General features: G+C 50.1%; 1 protein-coding gene across 4 annotated transcripts in view; it reads right to left on the reverse strand.

The window, feature by feature from the left end:
* Positions 1 to 2,143: 2,143 nt before the first annotated feature.
* Positions 2,144 to 15,905, reverse strand: part of GJA5 (gap junction protein alpha 5) — a 45,737-nt gene continuing 31,975 nt past the window's right edge. For 3 of the 4 annotated variants that reach the window (XM_036344499.1, XM_036344500.1, XM_036344498.1), the window contains exon 2: positions 2,144 to 5,133. In XM_036344499.1, coding sequence (XP_036200392.1) covers positions 4,030 to 5,109 — 1,080 coding nt within the window. In that variant the 5' untranslated portion in view covers positions 5,110 to 5,133 and the 3' untranslated portion in view covers positions 2,144 to 4,029. Of the gene's footprint in view, positions 5,134 to 7,659; positions 9,057 to 15,905 lie in introns of those variants that run through there. The other variant, XR_004973403.1, reaches the window with a different exon arrangement.

The following is a 15,905-nucleotide window of genomic DNA, read 5'->3' on the forward strand; positions in this document are numbered from 1 at the left end:
AATGAACGTCTTTCTCTTTTCCAATTGAAATGATAATAAACAAATGTATAGACTATCCCCATTTCTGTTGCCCATTAGGTGACCAGCAAAAGTGAAACCCCTGATCCTATTCTATTTACATATATTTTTAAAATATATTTTATTGATTTTTTACAGTGAGGAAGGGAGAAGGCTAGAGAATTAGAAACATCGATGAGAGAGAAACATCGATCAGATGCCTCCTGCACATCCCTGCCTGCAACCAAGGTACATGCCCTTGACTGGAATCGAACCTGGGACCCTTCAGTCCGCAGGTTGACTCTCTATCCACTGAGCCAAACCGGTTAGGGCTCTATTTACCTATTATTTGTAAATTCTGCTCAATGTCAAGGGCCAATACGCCGGCCAAAGATGGGGGCTTCCAGGATCTACTAAGGATTGGAAAGTGGGCAGCTGATCTGTAACAGCTCCTTCCAGCCCAGCTGTTCTCTTCATCTCCACCTGCAAGAAAGCAGCCCTTCAAGACCCCTGCAAGGTGCCTAGTGCCTTCGTTCTTTTGTTTTTTCTCTGCTCTCAAGATTTGCTTTTAGGAAGAAATCTGAAACTCACTCCTAGTATGATTCTTTATAGAAGTGTTATTAACAGTTTAACCACCTCAACACTTTCGCCATAGGAATAAAACACCAGTGTAGGCATTCTGGTCTTATCTGGCACTGGAGGAAGGAATTGAAGGAAAGGAGCCTACAATTTAGTGTGTTCGCTATATTATTATCCAGATTGCCATCTTCATTGGTGAACCGTTGGGGAGGGAGGGGAGGAAAGAGGAAATGAGAGTAGATACATGAGCTTGAAATCTTGCTATAAAACAAGTCCCTTGGTGTTTGCGGTCTGGGTGTAATATAAACTGTTAAGTGTTAACAGCTATGTTTATAAAACCATGAGATGCACTTCTTTTTTTTCCTGGGAGATAAAAAAGGATCCAGATGCTTTTTCCAGTTGGACTACGCAGCACTCCTGGGCAGGCGCCTGGCCCTTGGACAGAGGCCACGGCACCCAAGTCTCAACAAGGTGTCACAAGGTGTGCTCTCTGCTCTCTCTGCAGCCCTTTTCAAAACAGCTTTCCTTCCCGATAAACAAGACTGACTGGCGGTTCAGGCAGCACTTCTGGGCGGGCGCCTGGCCCTTGGACAGAGGCCACGGCACCCGAGTCTCAACAAGGTGTCACAAGGTGTGCTCTCTGCTCTCTGCAGCCCTTTTCAAAACAGCTTTCCTTCCCCGATAAACAAGACTGACTGGCGGTTCAGGCAGCGCTTCTGGGCGTTTTTCCCAGCCTCTGTTTCCTCCTCTGGGAAATGGCGCCCATGTGTCGGTGAAGGGCAGGGGGGTTCCTTGACCCTTTTGGAGCAAGAGTCGTTTCTCCTCCTTCATAAAGATAAGACCTCAATCAGAAAGGCCATGAGAAGCTGCCCCGCTACCAAGAATCTTAACCCTCAGTTTCCATGTCAGTAAAAGGGGTTACCAAGGCCTACCCCACAGTCACCCGTGAGGTTTTCACTTCTCTAAAGCCTCAGCTACTCTTGAAGGCCCAGGGAGGGTCTCTCCCCGTCTACGTAGTTTCTCCATCTGTATCATTTTTTGGAGCCTTGTGGTTCTTAGATTAACAATAAATGAATTCGAATGTAATTCTATTCTAATTGTTTCCTCTAGGGGGGTTCATTTGACCACCTTAGGCAGATTATGGGGTCCACAAAGGGAAGTCCTGGAATCATCTCTTAACATAGCAGATTTTCAAATACGATAGACTCAACATAATAACAAAAATACTAAAGGCAATAACAGCAGCCATGCCAACAATTGCCATTGAATGACAGACCGTTGTTTCCCAGGCACTCTGCTGAATTCTTTATGACGTTTCTCATTGAATAGCCCTGTGAGGTAGATATGACTGGGTTCAGTTTACAGGTGGGGAAACCAAGTGTCCAAGATCGAGTAGCTGGACTCCAGCTGTAAGTCAGGAGCTGGGACTTCCACCCTTGCATGTCTGACTCTAGAGCTCCTTGCTTTACTGACTGGCTGATGAGTGGGGCCCATCTGCTCCCCTCCCCCACCAAGTCTGCCAACCTTCTCCTGTAGTCACAGCATGGAAGAGACACAAGGAGAGAGAAACACAGAGCCAGACTTTATTAAGACAAACTACACATAATATTTCCTTTTTCCTTCCTGAAAGGCCCATCATCAAAAACTGGTCTCACAGCGTTTCTAATTCAAGAACACTCATTTCACAAAACAAAGATCTCAGAGATGGAAGGAGAGGGAGTCTTTTGTGCTTTGTTTTGCAGAGTCTTAAGGCCAGCGCCAGACAATAGATAAGAGGGTGTCCCAGTCAGTTCCCTCTACCATCAGCCTTCTTTCCACCCACCAATCACCTCCAAATACCAGCAGAGGGGCCAGGAGATGGGCAGGTGGGCTAGAAGCTCAGCTTCCCTCTGAGCCCACACCCTCCTCTGTCCCACCTCTTACGCCCGCCCCTGTGGGCTGATAATCCTGAAAACAGCGAGGCTCAGCCCCTCTGTGAGGCATCAGAGGGGCAGGCAGAAAGACACAAGATTCTCCAAGGTTTCCTTTCCTTATTTCAGACATCCTGTTCCCTTCACACACCCCATCAGCAGGCGCGTGTGTGTGCGCGTGCCCCCCGCCCCCAAACACACACACACATTTTTAAAAGTAACCATTTCTCTATACATCTCAGAATCCAATTCTGAGCATCCTTTACCTTCATCCAAAATGACAACCCATTATGCATGGACTGAATGGAGAGTCCAGGCCAGTCCCTGGGCAAAGCGGGCTTTTCTGAAGTCCCCTCCTGGCAGCTTCATTGGGAGCACCAGGGAGCCACAGGGAGCTCTGAGCTCTTACAGGAGAACCCTGCCAAGAGAACTGGCGTTTCCCCTACATGTCTGTGCCCTCGGGGAGAAGGAGCTGGGGGCTTCCATCGCTGTCATCAGACCTCTTCTTGGCACCCTAATTGGCAGTCAGCGAGGGAAATAAATAGGAAGAAAAAAATCATTTTCCAGTATTTTCTCTCCTCTTTTAATTTTCATCTTCACAGCAGACTTGCTTTTTTTCCCCAAGGGGACTGTGAGAAGCACAATGTTCTTGTTGTTTTAATAAGACCTGGGGAAATTCCACTGGCCTCTGTGGCTGGTGATCTGGTCAGGATCTGAGAGAGGACGATGGCTTCTTGGGTCTCCTGGCTGGTGAGGCCTGTCAGGGAGCACTGGGTGAACAGCCACAGGAGGCCAGGAAGGCATGGTGTCTGTCATCGGGCTGAACTGTAAAGAGCTACAGAACAGGTGGTGGCAGGAATTCCAGGGAGTCTGCTCACAGTGGCTCCCGAGGGGCACGCGCACCCCCTGGCCTGCGTGCACTCCCTGGCCTGCTTGCACCCACCCCCTGGCAGAGTAAAGGCGGGACCTTTGCCAGGCGTGCATACCAAGGCACTTGTAAAGTCGAGGCTGCTGGTCAAGCTCCAAGGACCTCTTTTTAGGTAAGACTGGGTAGAGGCAGCGGCAGCCAAGGGCGGCCCAAGGCAACCTCGCTGCCTGCAAGGCTTGGCCCGTGGACACCACAGGTTCCAGAGCACACCTCGTGCAAGTTCCTTGGCTCATGCTCTTTACCGGCTAGGAGCTCTGGGGTCTTCCTTGCAGGAGGAAGGATACCCAGTTCACAGGCGCCATAGAGACTCAGAGAACCCTCTGGCATGTGGCTGGTATGGAGAGAATTATCCTCTCTCTCTGGCTACCCCTCCCAGGCCAGATTTTGCCTCGGTCCCTTCCCTTACTCCCCTGTTCAGCGAGTAACCTGAGTCTTCACTGAGTGCACTGGGTAGAGGGTGGGGGAGAGACAGAGGCCTGGCTAGACCTCCGACAGCACTGGCCCCCAAGGAGCAGAGCGGTGCTGAGAACAAGACAGGTGGGGTCGGCAGGACCCCCTCTTCCTCCTCTGAGCCTCCTTGGTCCCCACCTGGTCCTAGTCCCCCCCACCGGAGGGTCACACTGAGAGGTCATCGGACCTGGCCTTGCTGCTGGCCTTGCTCAGTCGGCGCTTGTCCCTCTGGTAGCCCTGGGGGAGGCCGTGCCCTGGGGAGACGCCATTGGGCACCTCCGGCTTCTGGGCATAGCGGATGTGAATGAAACCCTCCCCGGGCATCTGCTCCTGGCCGCGCACCTGCTCTGTGGCCAGGTTGTCCGTGTTTTGCTGGGAGGCCATCCTGTTGCTGAACGGGTTGAAGAACTTGCCCCCAGGACCGTTCTCCAGGCACTGGCTGAAGTCAGGGGGCGGCGTGCAGCCCGGGGCGGCGCCCGTGGAGGGGCCGGGCAGCTGACACTCAGCCCTGCCCTGCCCTGGCCGGGCGAGCCGCGGCCGCAGCTTCTTCCAGCCCAGGTGGTAGAGCTCGGCCAGGCTGAGGAAGAGGGACAGGCCGGCCACCGCCAGCATGAAGACGATGAAGACGTTCTTCTCCGTGGGCCGGGACACGTAGCAGTTGACGGGGTGGGGGCAGGGGCTGCGGCGGCAGACGTGCAGCGTGTCCAGGAAGATGCCGTAGAGCAGGTACTGGCCCACGATGAAGGCCACCTCCATGGTGGTGCGGATCAGGATGCTGCACACGTAGGTGTTGAGCAGGGTGCCCCGGAGGACGATCTTGCCGTTGGCTTCCTCCCAGCAGGACAGCTCCGTCTTCTCGGCCGCCGGGAAGCCGTAGGAGCCGGCGCCCTGGCCCTCCCCGGCCCCCTGGGCGGCCTCGCGCAGCCGGCGCTTCTCCTGCATGCGCACCGTGTGCATGGCGTGGCCCATGTACACCAGCGACGGCGTGGACACGAAGATGATCTGCAGCACCCAGTAGCGGATGTGCGAGATGGGGAAGGCCTGGTCGTAGCAGACGTTCTCGCAGCCCGGCTGCATGGTATCACACTGGAAGTCCGCCTGCTCGTCGCCCCAGGAGGACTCGGCGGCCGTGCCCAGCACCAGCATGCGGAAGATGAAGAGCACCGTGAGCCAGACCTTGCCGATCACCGTGGAGTGCTTGTGCACCTCCTCCAGGAACTCCCCCAGGAAGCTCCAGTCGCCCATCGCGGCTCAGCAGCGGGCAGACACCTGCAAACAGGGGGAGAAAGGGAGTGGGGTGCTGCTGCCAAGGCCTGGGAGCTCCAGTCCTGCCCTGGGATGCCAGATTCACCCCGGTGTGTGCTCTAAGAAAGTGCAACTAATACATCAGATTCAGCTAAAGAGCTCTCTTCTCCCCCAGACCCCAAGCAAAAATACTCAGAGAGAGATTAGAAGTGGTTATATTAGCAAGCCTAGAGCATGGTTCCCACACTTCAATGGATCTAGAAATGAACTGAGATGTGTGTTACAATGTTCTTACCCCCAGAGATTCTACTTCAGTGAGTCTGGAGTGCCCCCCCCCCCCCCCCCCCCGTCTGGATTTGCAATAAGCAGACCAGGTGATTCTGAGGCAGTCTGGCCAAGAATCAGACCTGGAGTCTTGAAAATCTGCAAATGTGACTTGGCACAAACTCACTGAGTCTGTTCCTTGTCTCTGAAATGGGGATGGGAAGAGCCACACCAGGGGGTTTTGAGGATTAAATGAAAGGGTATGTGTGTGGGAACCCTGTCAGAGTACCCCAGATGCTCAAGGCCAATTGGAGTGTAGGGGCCCTTTTCAGAGTACGCTGGATGTTCAAGGCCACTCTGAGCGTGGGAATCTTAACCAGAATGTTCAAGGCGAAATTGCTATATGCAGGTGCAAAAGCAAGGATGCAGCAATCTATGCACTGTGCAAGCATACCCTTCTGTAGCCCAAATACTACTGAGGGCACTATTTGGCATGAAGCCTCTTTTGTTTAAGCTTGTTTGAGCTTGTATATAAGTTGCCACTGACCAGCCGTCAGTATGCGGCTGCTACTATGTGAGGCTCCTAGATGGGCCCCTATGTCGGAGGCTGTAGCTCTAATAATAGCTCCTGTATAGCTCCTATGTGGGAGGCCACTTTATGGGAAAGATGCATTTATTAACCAGTCGGTGTGCGGCTGCCTGCCTTTATGGGACTCTACTTTGAAGAACTGTTTTGTCTAAGGGCTCCTTGTTAGCAATGGCTATTTGGCCTACAATAAAGACTCATATATTCACGACTTCTTATACCTTCTCCATCTACCACCCGGCATCTAAGGAGGTCCAGTCCCTGGCAGAGGTGCTTGGACCCAACAGTTGGCATAGTCAGGCAGGATGAGGACCTGTGTACCCAACAATATGGTATGTTGAAATACCACAAATGTCCCATGTGCTTGAACAGCTGTTAGGTGGGAAACAAACATTTTATGTCTCCAGAGGGAAGAACTAGGTGGAGGAGGAAGGAGTGAGTGCCAAATGTGGCCCCTCAGGAAGCATTCTCTAATCATCAGAACCATCCAGTATGGACCAGGTGTATTGGGCGCTGGCAAATAAAAAGTCTTCGGTCACACCGGGTGAGGTATCACAGATGAGTGCTCAGGTCCCCGTAGCTGCAAGCAGTGGGCAATGTGGATCTCCTGCACCTCAGCGCCATTGCAGCTGTACAGCTTGGCTTGGCCTTCTGCATACATACAGGAGGTTCCCACCACAGACCTGCGCGCTCTCACATCCAGACTAAATGCCCCAATCCCTTATGTCCCATACAAAACCTTCCCTCATTAGGCCCCTGCCTGCTCCTCAGCCTCATTTCCTGCCTGTCCCCTTTAGTTCCCTTTATCCAACCATGCCAAGTCTGGAAGATTTCCAGATGTCCTCCTCCAAACCATCTCCTACAGGCCCCCTCAAGCCCAGCCGAGTCCCATCTACCCTTCAAAATTGACCCAGGCATGGCTTCTTCCAGCCCTCTCTGCTCTCTCAGGCTGAGCCTCTTCAGCTCCTGTGGTGGCCCTGGGAACGCTCACTCCTCCCCTACACTTGCCATCTTGTTTTGTAATCCTTTGCCCATCTGTGTTCTTCCAGTCAGAGCTCATGGAGACCAGGAACCGTCTTTTCCTCTGTATCATCATCACCTGACCCAGAGCCTGGCCTAGAGTGGGTGCTTAGTGTATCTTTGTTGAGTGAATGAAGAAAGGGGTGTCAAGCACTGGTGCTTCCTACCCAGTGGCAAGCTAAGTCCCTATTCCTTCCTTCCCTGGGTCCCATTAGTAGGGTGAAAGGGCAGATGTCACTTTTTCAGTCTCCACTGCAGCTAGGCCAGGTCACTGAGGTATGGGGAGAGACTCATGTGGAGGGAGTGCTCTAGGAAATGTTTTTCCAGCCCTCAGTAAAGGGAGGGGGCCTCTGTTGAAGTCCGCCCTACCCGACCCCTTCCTGCCCGTGGACAGGGCTGTGTGAGCCAAGATGCCTGAAGTTGCCCAGAGGCGCTCAGAAATAGCAGATAGTGCCCTGAGGCCTCTGAAACTCTTGAATCTCCTACCTCTAGAATTCTTATTGATGAGCAATGAATGTCCTCCTGGCTTAAGTTTCTAATCAAACATATATATATATATATATATTGATTTAAAAAATATATTTTTAGAGAGAGGAAGGGGAGAGAGAGAGAGAGAGAGAGAGAGAGAGAGAGAGAAATGTTGATGTGAGAGAGAAACATGGACCAGTTGACTCCCACATGTACTCTGGTCAGGAATTGAACCCACAACCTGGGTAGGTGCCCTGACCAGGAATCAAACCGGTGGCCTTTTGGTGCATGGGATGATGTTCAACCAACTGAGCCACGCCAGCCAGGGCAAGCTTCTAACCAATTCTAATCAACAGAATGACAAAAAGAAAAGAATGTGAGGGGAGGACGGGCGGGGAGAGGGCGGAATATTCTTAGAATCACAAAACCTCAGGCTCTGATGGGGTATTAAAGATTGTCAAGCTCAAACCTTGACCGTCACATTTTTGCTGCCAGTATGCCCTGGTTCTGACCTGAACATTCTTTATACGTATGAGGAAGGGGGGGGGGGGGCAGGTGGAAGTGCCACATTTCATGGCCCAGGCTTCTTTGGCTCCTGAGCTGATTCCTTGACAGAGTTCTACCAATACCTCTTCCCTCCCTTCACGTTCCCCAACCCTAGAGTACACAGCGTCTCTGGGAATGAGGGAATCCATGAGTGAGCGGAAAGGACCTTATCTCTCTTCCCTCCATATCAAAGACCCAGCCAGGTCTGGAGGCCTTTCCTCTGGTTTTGATCAGACAATGTGGGAAAATGTGAAGCGTTTGCTCAAAAGGAAAATGCCTGATTAGATAAGAGTTTAAATGGTCTGTCATCTCTTCTGGGCACGTGCAGTGTTCAGCACCTTCAGGGTCAGGCACACAAGTGTGGGGCCCGGGATGTGGTGAGTAAGAGAAGGGGAGGGAGAGAAGTAGGGATGATGAAAAGCATGAGAAGGAACAAAAAGAGGTAAAAGACAAGGGGGAGTTCGAAATGGAGAAAAATAGACCATGTATCGGTTAAGAGAAGATGGCTTGGGGGTTAGCTAATTGGAGCTCAAATCTCTATTATCTGCTGAGCTTGGAGAAGTTAATGGATTTGTGCCTCAATTCTATCACCTGCAAAATGGGTATAATATTATTTAGCTCGCAGAGTATTATGAGGTGGTGGATACAAGGCACTTAGCATAGTGCTCAGTATATAAGAACTGAATAAAAGGCAGCCGTTACGAGCAAGGACAGTGGTGGGGAAGAACAATGGGAGAAGGAAAGAGAAAGAGCAAGTAGAAAGATTACAAAGAAGAGAGAAACAGATGGAAAAGCAGAAGGGGAGAAAGGGGGAGGAAAACAGATGCAAATAAAAAGCGAATGAAAAGAAAGAGATAAACAAATGTCATACACTTCTAGGATTTGGGGCAAGTTTTACAAACTCTCCTCAGGCCCTGAAGACTTTTCCTCTGATCCGTCTGACTCTGTCACTTGTTCCTTGCAAGTCCCCAAGGAAGTATAAAATCGTTCCAGGCAAAGAATGTGGTGCTTTGGCTTGGTCTGTCAAGAGTCTGCGTTGCTGACTCCCTCATTGGCGGGTCGCCTGGAAGAAGTAAAGCACAGGTGCAGAAGGGAACACCGTGCACTATCAGAAAGACAGTATTGGAAGTGGTGGCTCCTCAGGAAAAAACAGGAGAAACTAGCCAAGGCGGGGTGGGGTGGGGCTATCCACTGGGCCTTGATGGCAGCAAATAGGGTGAAGACCTCTCACTTGTGGCTTCCTGAATGATTCAGGCAAGGTCAGAAAAACTGAGAATTCTTGCCACGTACCAGCTGCTCGGTTTATAACATGAAAGGTCTCTACTGAAGTCAGTTTTCCAACGACACTAAGTCCCTTTGGGTCTCCCACAACCTTAGCCAAAGAAACTTGTGAAGGAGGCCTGGGGGGTGGGGTTGGAGGGGGTCAATGAGGAAAAAGGGGGACATGTGCAATACTTTTAACAATAAAGATACATTTGAATAAATAAATAAACAAACAAACAACAGCAACAAAAGACAAACAAGGACTTCCTGCCTTTTCTGAGTTTGACTGCCCTTATTTCCCTTCATTAAGTGGAGAAATTAAGCCCATAATTGCAATAAAATATGATGTGTTAACATTAAGGAAGTACAGGGTAGTATAAGAATATATGGCAGGAGGCTAACTCTAGTTGGGGGGGTTGAGGAGGGCCTCCTCAGAGCAGGGCCCTTCAAAGAGCTCTGGGAAATTGATTTCTACAGCCCTTTGCAGCTGGTACCAGTTCTGAAGCGACCCAGGCAAAAGGAGGTGGTCCCTAGAAACTGGACAAGAGCATCCCAACGCTGAGGGTTCTCCACTCCAAAACCGTCAACATCCTCTTTCGATGTGTCATAGCCTGGGACAAAGCAAACATTTTGGAGGAATCAACAGAGGACTTGTGTAGTAACAAGACATGATACTTGGATAAGGTGGAAAAGGCCAATGGAAGGCTTTGGTGTATAGTGAACATGAATCATTTTATAACCTTACTTCATATATTATGTGGCTAGAGAGAAAATTCAGGAATCTAAGTTGTCTACATTTCCAGTTCAGTGCTCCTCCTGTTGCCTCCCTGTGCAGCCAATGTTTCCAAAGAAAATCAATTTAGAGCAATCCAGACTAACATACACTCAGTCAGGACCTCTTCCTCGGACCCCACAAGTCTAAGTAGACAATGGAGAAGACTTCTCAGATTGACCTCAGCCCTCTCTGACGGCTCCTGAACTCTGAAGACTCAGTTACCACCCAGCAAGTAGGATACATTCTCAGGCTTAGTTATATGCTGCCTTACACTTGTTCTCCAAAAGTTTCTTGCTATCAGCCAATCTGAAAGTACTTTCTGGAGTCCCTATGTGTCCATCACGGTTCAAAGTATCAGGTCTGCAAAGTATCAGGTCTGCCACATATTAGGTACTCAATGATAGCAGTAGAATTAGTAAAACCAGGCATGGTTTCTGCCCTCAAAGATGTAAAAGCTTTCCCCCTCAAATTAGTAGTAGAATTCTCAAAGTCCAAAGCCCTGTCTTCTACTTTGTATACTTATTGCATTAGAGTCTATCATTAGGTACATAATAAATATTTCTTTAAATGTTTTATTGATTTCAGAGAGGAAGGGAGAGGGCGAGAGGGATAGAAACATCAATGATGAGAGAGAATCATTGATCGGCTGCCTCCTGCACACCTCACACTGGGGATCGAGCCCACAACCCGGGCATGAGCCCTGACAGGGAATTGAACCATGACCTCCTGGTTCATAGGTCCATGTTCAACCACTGAGCCATGTCGGCCGGGCTCAACTTTTATTATTGAATGAGGACTCCTCATAGCCACTTTGGGGGAGGGGGGGTGATGGTTATTACCTCTTTTTTGCAAAGGAGGAGACATGTAGAGAAGATAAGACTTATTCAAAGAAACAAAGACTAATGGGGACATCGCCAGGACTTCATTCCAGAGTTTTTGATCCCGTCAGTGTGACCAGAAATCTTCCCTCCATTTTCCCGCTAAGGACAGAGCCCATCAGCTCTTAGGTCTCCTGCTCACCCCGGGCAGTGAGTGATTTGAGACAGGGCTCTGCCATACAGTGGTAGGGAAGGCCTGGGAGTCAGCTTTTATGCCATCGAGCCAACATTTATGACCCTCCCTTGATGTGACCAGCACTGGGTGAGGTGCTGGGGGGATTAACGAAAAGAATAATTCAGTTCAGTTTTACAAAGTGAATTATTTGCTCTACTGGCTGAGTATTCTCTCTCCAACTCAACCCTGATCTCCTGCAAGACAACAAAGTCTGTTGTAAAATAGACTCAGAGAACCTCACATCCTGGGTGCCTTAGACACAGCGTTACGTCAGAGCCGTTTAGTTCAGAACGTGTTTATGGAGCTGCTGGGCTATGTCAGACATAAAAGGTGGCTTGATGAAGTGCCAAAGAGAACTGTCATCTCAGAACTCTTCTGTACTTTAGTCATCAGTGTACTTTTCCTGATTTCCCCTCATTCTAGTAGTTTCTCCCTGAAATGAAGGTACAGGGAGAATTACATGAGAAGGTGGTCTTGGTCCTCAGCTACCTCAGGGATCTTCATTATCCTTGGAGAGTCTCAGCTCCATTGCCTAGTGTACCCAGAGCTACCCCCAAAAGAGAATTTGAATCTAGGTAATAATAGTAATAATAAAATAAGCTAACACGCATTGAGACCTTTCTACATACTAGGCACTTGCAAGTTTCTTTATATATGTTTTCCTCATTGGATTCTCTCCAAAGCATGAGGAAATGAGGACTACCCGTCCCCTTTTTAGAGGGCTCAAGAGGGTGACTTGAGCAAAATCCCACTGCTATTAAGCAGGGAGTTGGCCTCAAACCCAGCTCTTGTCTAGTCTAGCAACAGCGCTCCTGCTTAACAACTGTGCTAGTCGAGCTAACTCGCCTGAAGTTCCTTTCTTGAAAATCCTTACCAAAGGCCAGCCACTTTACCTCCGAGGATGTATGCCTCAGGGATGTTTGTGAGGTCACAGTCAGAATAGGCAGTTGATTTGGAAGTGGTGCGGGGAGATCTATCGGGACCTGTGCCTCTGATCCTTGAGCACCGTGGAGGGGAGAGGGAGATGGAGATGAGAGAAAAGGAGAGACAGATGGCTGAGACCAAGTATCACTTCAGTTTGCCTCCTACTCTAGCCAATGGCAGATAATTAACTCCTCTTTCAATCTATTTAATTCCGGCAAGAACAGAGGGGCCTGCTCAGAGACACCCTCCTAGCAGACAGTTGTTTCAAGGCCAAGGAGGTGGAAAGGAGCAGGCAAAGTGGAGAAAGAGGATTATGCTAAGTTAAGTAATTTTTCTTCTTCAAATGTTGGAAGAAAAAATATAAGGAGTGGGTGGGAGGGGGTGGCAAATAAAGCTATTCAATTACAGTTAAATACTGAGAGGTTTTTATTAATTGTCCCCAGAGGGGTGGATTAGAAGCTATACAATTACTAATGGAAATTATATTTATGAAATGCTTACATTTCCTTATTATTGCTACCATATTGTCATAGATTCACAGTGCCGTAGAGCTGAAATCTAGGGATCAATAAAAATGCAACCCCTTATTTTTACACAAGATGAAGATGAGGGTCAAGGGTAGTTAAGTAATGACAGATGCCACTAAGTTAAGTGCTTTCCACGTGTGAAGCACTGTACAACTCTACTTTCTAATCCTTTCAGTAGCCCTGCTAGGAAAGAAGTATTATCCCATTTCACAGATGGAAAAACTGAGGCTCAGAGGTTAAGTCGCTTGTACAAAGTCACCCAACCAGCAGATACCGCCTAAGGTACTGGAGCCTGGTACCAAAGCCTACATTTTCTCTGTCTGTAAAAGGGAAAGAAGATCAAAGAGCTTCCAGGACTGACAGCTGGTGACAAACCTGTGACCAGAGCCCAGTCTCTTACTCCCCAGGCAGGGCTATTCCCACTTCCCATAAGAGGCCAGGGTTTTTCCTTCCAGCCTCCGGCTTCGTGGCTGGCCACCTCTTGCCTGTGCTGCTCCAGAATTAATGATTACATCAGGGCCCTCAGCCCACAGTGGTCAGGATTCCCAGACTTCAGCATCTGCCACCATTTGGCCAGAATTCACATATAGAAAGTTATTTCCTTTTTTAGCCATTAAGTGCTCTTGGCCGCGGCCGTGTCCACTGCCAGGTTCTCGGCTGGCTAAACAGCAGGCCTGGTGTTCCATTGATGTCAAATCATAGCAAGAACAAAGGGAACAGAAATAGTTAGGTGAGTTGGGGTGGGGGGGGGGGGCATGATCCCCACGGACTGGAAAGCCTCTAATCCTGCTTCCATCGCTCTCGGGCTGCATGACCTTGGGCAAGTCATTTAACTTCTCCGTGTCCTCCTCCTCTGAAAAGGGGAATGTTTACGCCTGGATAGTAAGCAATGTGTGGAGACGTGCAATTGCCCAGAACAGTAGCTGGCACATCGAAGCTACTCAGTAATGCTAGTTCCTTGTTTTTCTTTTCTGACATTTCCAGTAAAAGCTTCTCTCCAGTGTGAGCCAACTAGCCAACTTGGTGCAGAACTTGACAGGGCAGCAGGCTGCTTAGAGCAGTGGTTCTCAACCTTCTGGCCCTTTAACCCTTTGAGTGCCAACCAATACCCTAGGAACGACGCTAAAATCGCCAAGGCATTTTTGCTGATTTTACAGCAGTTTAGGAAAGAAATTATGAATCGCAAGTAAATGAAGTTGCATATTCAAAAACTTAAGGAAACCTTTACTACATTGACATATTTAGCAATATCATCATCACTAATAAAAGCAGACTTAGAACTGGACGCCATTTCGAAGCTCTGACAGCGCTCCCGGCACTCTAGGGGTTAAATACAGTTCCTCATGTTGTGACCCCAACCATAAAATTATTTTCGTTGCTACTTCATCACTGTAATGTTGCTACTGTCGTGAATCGTAATGTGAATATCTGATATGCAGGATGGTCTTAGGCTACCCCTGTGAAATTGTCATTCGACGGCCAAAGGGACCATGACCCACAGGTTGAGAACCGCTGGCTTAGAGTGACAGGGCAAGGCCCCCATGCGGCACCGAGTGGAGGTATTGGAGGAGGAGAAACACGGCAATGGGAAGGATATTAATTCAACTGTGCATTGGTTATTTCACTAGAAACGAGGATCCCGGGAGGCAGGGGTGGAAAAGAGGGAGGTGCAGGGCCGGTTCAGATCAGGCCCCTCTCGCTCGTGTAAGTGGTGCAGCGGCCTCCTGACTGTCCCTGAACCCCAGCCCCTGACCTGGAGGTGGACTCCCTGCCACACAATGTGAGCTTCCTGCCAGTCCTTCCTCCTGGGAGCAGCAGCACTTTGAACCTAATCACCGATCTGAGGGCACGCCCATGGGGGTGGGTTTGAAACTGGCTTCGTTCTACATGGAGGAGAAATAGGAGGTTTTCTACCCTGTGCGCTGAGGAGAAGGGCAGCCTGCCCCCCCAACCACATCTGCCCTCTCTGGAAGCTCTATATCTGGAAGATGCCAGTTTTGATGGAAAATCTAGAAGTCCTCTGTGAACCAGAGGCTCCTAGAAGAGGCTCTTTCCAGCTTCACCCGTTTCGTTGTGACTCTAGACCAGGGGTGGGCAAACTTTTTGACTCGAGGGCCACAATGGGTTCTTAAACTGGACCGGAGGGCCGGAACAAAAGCATGGATGGAGTGTTTGTGTGAACTAATATAAATTCAAAGTAAACATCATTACATAAAAGGGTACGGTCTTTTTTTTTTTTTTTTAGTTTTATTCATTTCAAACGGGCCGGATCTGGCCCTCGGGCCGTAGTTTGCCCACGGCTGCTCTAGACATTACCTTCTCCGTTCACCCAGGTGTAAAAGCCAGCGGTTGAGCTGGGTGGCTGTGAAGGCCCTTCCAGCTGTAAGTTCGAATAGCTGGACACTTTGTCCCTCGCCCACATGTCGGAGAATGGCAAGTGAGCGGCCAAGCCAAGAGGCGAAGCCAGATTTTCTGACTCCCAGCGTAAAGGCCAGCAACAGGAGTCTCGGAAAAAAAAAACCCGCAGTCATAAAGACCAAGCCGTGCCCGTGAGTGGCATGCGCAGCGAGCCTTCACGGCAGAGGCCTTTGCGTGAAGTGCAATGCGATGTGAAGACGTGTGGGCCGGGGACCGGGCGGCCTGGGTTCCCCGCCTTGTTTGCTGTTCATGGAGCACTTACTGATCTGAGGGCCGTATTCAATACATCGTTTTACTTAAACCTCACAAGGAAGGTACTTACTAACTCTTCGCAGACGAAGAAACTAAGGGTCAGACATTGAATGCCCCCCAAGGTCACAGGCAGAAAGTCTAACCCAATGTGACTCGAGCCCAGGCTCTCCATCCTGCCCGTCCCCTGAATTCCATGAGCCCCAGGGCCCCCTGCGCTACTTCAATACCTGAGTCTGAGCCCCCCGACTCCCTTTCCTCATGAGGGGGAGTGGACGGTTGAGGCTGGATTTTCTCCCCGCCATTTGCTAATAGGTCGGAAATAACTGACCCACCAAGTGGCGCCCAGCTGTCCTTTGCCAGGAGCCAGCAGCTGTGACTGCAGAGAGGGAGTCGGCTTCTCTTCCAGGACACCTGCAGCTCTCCTGGAAAATGCGCGTCTCTCCCTTCCGTTCTGCTCAGTCCTCAAGCCTAAGACGGGGCCAGTTCGCACAGAGAGCTGCGGGGATCCCTGGTGGCAGAGGTCGTCCTGGGGTCAGAGGGCAGAGCCTGGGCCCGGGCCTCACCGGCCCTGAGGCCTGCAGGTCTTCCAGGCCCTGTCCTGGCTGATCCAACACACAGGTTCCCTGTCCTGCTTGAACTGGTTGGGTCCAGAGGTGGGGTCAGCCAGAACCCACGAGGCCAGGCTGCCCAGTGGCAGCCT

The sequence above is a fragment of the Myotis myotis genome, unplaced genomic scaffold, assembly GCF_014108235.1.
Source record: "Myotis myotis isolate mMyoMyo1 unplaced genomic scaffold, mMyoMyo1.p scaffold_m19_p_18, whole genome shotgun sequence".
NCBI lineage: Eukaryota > Metazoa > Chordata > Mammalia > Chiroptera > Vespertilionidae > Myotis > Myotis myotis.